Genomic DNA, 4,345 nt, shown 5'->3' on the forward strand with positions numbered 1-4,345 from the left:
CTTTACAGCTGTCTGTTTGCATTTGCCACACTTATCATTAGGGTTTAGGTTTTAGGGTTTAGGGTTTATGTTTTCTCATTTGGTTTCGAAGCAAACTGCGTGGGGTGTACGCACACCAGGTGCACGCACACCCCAATGTCCTGCTTCAGCGCATCTTAACGAGCATGTGGTTATTTGCTGCTGCTGCGTTGCAGCAAACACCTAGCTGCTGCTGCGCTGCAGCAAATACCTAGCTGCTGCAGCGGGAAGCACAGAAGCGGGGAGGGTTTAGAGACCCTTAAGGGTTTTAAATCAGCCACACAGAGGCAGCAGCAAGTGCTGCTTGTTTGCTGCAGCGGGAGAAGAAGAGAAATGAAGAAAGACCAAAAGGGAAGGCGCAGCGACTGAAACAAGAAACTAAACGACTGAAACAACCTCGCCGGCCTCCCCCGCCGCCCACGAGCTGCTGTGCTGCTCCGTAGCAGCAGCAGCAGCTGCTGCTGCAGCAGCAGCAGCAGCAGCAGCAGTTGTGGGCGCGACTGTGGGTCTGGCCCGGTGGGCCGCCGGGCTCTTTGCTGCGGAGCTCCTGGTGTCTTCTTTTTGCATTTTTGGCTTTGTTTGGACATTTTTAGAAACACTAATTTTAATGCATGCAGCAGCAGCCAACTTTCCTGCTGCTGCGCATTGGCTGCTGCAGCAATCGCAGCAGCAAGAGCTGTGGCTGCTTCTGTGCGACGGCAGCAGCTGCAGCAGCGGCAGCAGCAGCTGCTGCTGCTGCTGGACAACGGCAGCGGCCACAGCAGCAGCAGCAGATGCTGCTTTGGCTGCTGCCTGCCTCTCTTCAGCGGAGGTGCTGCTGTTGTTCAGCGGTGGGCTGGACAGCTGCTGCTGCTGCAGCAACTGGCAGCAAGTACTTTTTCTTGCTGCTTCTGCGGCGGCAGCAAGAGTGCTTGCTGTAAGCGGCAGCAGCAGCAGGCGTAGCAGGGTTCGCACGGCTGGCAGCCGGCAGGGAGCAGCAGCAACTGCAGCAGCAGCAGCAGCAGCAGCAGCAGCAGCAGCAACAGGGTCTGTTTGCCTGTCTCAGCTGCAGGCCCGCAACGCTGAGAGCCATTTGGGGCTTTGAAGCCATGCGCCTTGACTTGGCTTTCCGCTAAATATTTAGGGTTTAGGGTCCAGCTCGTCCAGGGTTTAGGGTTTAGGGATTCGGGTTTAGGGATTACGGCACTGGCAGTGCCTCTAGAATGCTGCTACCCACGGCTGTCGGCCTAGGGTTTAGGGTTTAGGGTTTAGCAAGAAAAATAAGCAGCATCTGTGCATAGACACACCCAGGGAAGCTGCGGGGTGCACGCGATGAAAAGATCATATCTAGCGTGTACGTGCTATCGCTGCTGCTGTTGCTGCTGCTGCTGCTGTTGCTGCTGCTGCTGTAGGTTCGAGGGAGAGACAAAGACACAAGTGCTCGAAAAAGACGAGAAAAAGAAAAGGCAGACAGCCGCAGCAAAGCGACAGAGTGCAGCAAGGGAGGGTTTAGGTCCCCCTGAGTTGCCATTGAGCCGAAGTCCCACGCCAGCTGCTGCTGCTGCAGTTGCAGCAGCAGCAGCAGCGGCCTCAGTTTGCAGCTTTCTCGTTTTCAGGCTGAGACACCGACAGCAAATTGGCTCTCCAGGGCCCCAGCAAATAGTGCGCCCTGTACAGACACTCCGCTGAGGGGAAAGCGCCAACTTTTGTCTCATCCTTTTCATTTAATTTCATTTTTCTTTTTGCTGCTTCCTCTGCCCCCCTGCCCCTATCTACTCCCGCCTCTGCGCCCGCTGGCGTCTCTACACCTACACCCTGGCTGCCTGCATGCACCCCTGGGGGCCCCCCAGGGGGCCCCCCTGGGGGCCCTCCTAGGGGCCCCCCCGGGGGGCCCCTCCGCGGGCCCCCTGGGGGCCCCTCTGGGGGCCCCCCTGGGCCCTGGAAGAAGGCGTGGAGGATCGCCTCCTCTTTGGGCATTGGGCGCTTCGAAGCCAGCAAGCTGCGGGAAAGAGCTTGCTGCTGCATGTCAGCTTGCTGCAGCTGCTGCACCAGAGTCAAAAGACTTTCGACTTTTGCTGCTTCACTTTCTGCTTCTTCTCCCCAGAGGCCCCACACGTCAGCCTCGTCTTCGGGCGCCAGGGAGTCCGCAGCAGCAGCAGCAGCAGCAGCAGCAGCAGCGCCCCCCTCCTCCACGGCCTGCAGCAGCTCCTCCACCAGCTGCGCCTCCGCGGGGCCCGCCGCTGCTGCTCCTGCTCCTGCTGCTGCTCCTGCTGCTGCTGCTCCTGCTGCTGCCACCCCGCGCCGCCGCAGCATGCGAAACTTCAGCAGCATTCGCTCATATGGCAGCAGCTGCCGCCCCAGCAGATATTCGCAGTCAGTTTCGGCTTCCAACAAGCTGCTGTCATCTTCGCTCCATTCGCTGCAGCCGCTGCAGCTGCTGCGCCCGCCCTTCTCCCCGTCGCTGCTGCCAGCAGCAGCAGCAGCAGCAGCGGCGGCGGCGACGGCGGCGTTAGTGGGGCCTTCCGCCTCAGCAGCAGCAACAGCAGCAGCTGCAGCAGCAGCTCCTGCAGCAGTGTCGAGCTGCTCCGCTGCTAGGGGTTCTGCTGCACGCAGCGCCAAAGCCTCCCCACACATCTGCTGCTCGCTAGCAGCAGCAGCAGAGCTGCCAAGTACCCCCGAAGACAGCCCAGGGGCCCCTCCGTGGGGGCCCCCTGGGCCGGAGACCCCCAGCAGCAGGCCTGGGGGCCGCCCCTGGGGGGCCCTCCCGTGGGGGGCCCCCGGTGCTGCGTCAGCAGCAGCAGATTGCGCTATTGGCAGAAGCAGATGCCCCAGCGACTGAAGTGCTGCTGCTTCCAGGCCTCCCCTTGTTGCTGCTTGCTTCTGCTGCAGCAGATCTGCCATTTGCATGCGCTGCTGCGTCTGCAGCAGCTCCAAGGAAAGGGCCCGGGAGAGGCCCATGAGGGCCTGCAGCAGGGCCCCGTGGCACTGCGCAGGAGCAGCGGCGCCCGCAGCAGCAGCAGCAGCAGCAGCAGCAGCAGCGCACGCAGCCTCCGCCTGCTGCAGCAGCAGCTCCGTCGCTTGACGACGCCCCAGCCGCTGCTTCTTCAGACTCAGTTTGTCTCTCGAGAAGCAGCACAAACTCGCGCTGCGGGTTTTGCTGCGGAAGCGCTCAATCGCCTCTGACAGGTCTGCAGCAGCAGCTATCGCTGCTGCTGCTGCTGCTGCTGCTGCTCCCTCTGGGGCGGCTGCCCCTGCCAGGGAGGCTTTTCTTGCATCCAGGGGGGAAAATGGTGACGCGGTGCCGCCGCAGGAAGCTGCTGCCGGTGTTGCTGCTGCTGCTTCGGGCGTTGCTACTGCTGCTGCAGCTGAAGGGGTTGCTGCTGCTTCTGCAGGAGATCCTGCTGCTGCAGCTGGCCTGGGCGTCCTCGCAAGCGCCGCAGCCGCAGGCAGAGACGCTCTGCGCCGCAGCGGCCTCGTGCGCCTCAGCACGCGGCGCCAGGGGTCTGTTTGCTGCTGCTGCTGCTGCTGCTGCGGTGTTTGCTGCTGCTGGGGTGTTTGCTGCTGTGTTTGCTGCTGCTGCTGCTGCGTCCCGTCTGCTGCGCTGCTGGGGCTGAACTCGGGAAGCGGCAGCAGCAAACTGGCGGGTATGCGTCTGCGCTGGGGCCCCTTGCTGCTCTCCTGCTGCTGCAGCAGCAGCTGCAGCTGGAAAGAACGCTCTTTGATGAGGGCCCCCTTTGCTTTTGTTGCAGAGACAGAGCGGCTGAGGCGGTTTATAAGAGAATTTAGCTGCGCCTTTTGCTGCTCCAGACGCGCTAGGGTTTGCCTGCAAGCAGCAGCAGCTTGCTGCTGCTTGCTCAAAGACAGCCGGCTAAACAGCGCGGCCATTTCCCCCACCATTTGCTGCCGCCGCGCCCGCTCTGCAGCAGCAGCAGCAGCAGCAGCAGCGCTGGGGGCCCCCCTGGCGCCCGCCAGCTGCTCCTCGCGGCGGCCGCTGCTGCTGCTGCTGCTGCTGCTGCTGTGCTTCGGGGGGGCTCGCCACTGCTTGAGGGAATGGAAAGCCTCATTTCTGCTTCGGAGGTCCGAACTCTTCTGCTGCCTTTGTCTCTGGTGAAATGCGTCAAGAAAGCTGGCAGCAGCTGCTGCAGTGGAGCGGCAGCGACGCAGCAAAATGTCATTTGCTGCTTCAGGCCCGCCTGGCGACTGAGACGGCGGCGAGCTGTCTGCAGCAGCAAACGGAGGCATTGAGGAAAGCCGCGCAACCCCCTGGGGCTGCCAGCACGGGGCGCCGCAGGCAGCAGCAGCAGCAGCAGGAGCATCATCAGTCGTCGTGCAGCAGTGGTAGCAGGGT

The 4,345-nt window shown here is 62.1% G+C and overlaps 1 protein-coding gene across 1 annotated transcript; it reads right to left on the reverse strand.

Moving 5' to 3' along the window:
- Nucleotides 1–1,587: 1,587 nt before the first annotated feature.
- Nucleotides 1,588–4,239, reverse strand: ETH_00019175 (uncharacterized protein; the record flags this gene model as incomplete). The annotated part of the gene is made up of 1 exon (XM_013375695.1): nt 1,588–4,239. One exon carries the CDS (start codon nt 4,237–4,239, stop codon nt 1,588–1,590), a length of 2,652 nt encoding a protein of 883 aa, XP_013231149.1.
- Between the last annotated feature and the right edge of the window lie 106 nt (nt 4,240–4,345).

The sequence above is a fragment of the Eimeria tenella genome, genomic scaffold (genome assembly GCF_000499545.2).
Source record: "Eimeria tenella Houghton genomic scaffold, Eth_scaff3, whole genome shotgun sequence".
Classification (NCBI taxonomy): Eukaryota; Apicomplexa; class Conoidasida; order Eucoccidiorida; family Eimeriidae; genus Eimeria; species Eimeria tenella.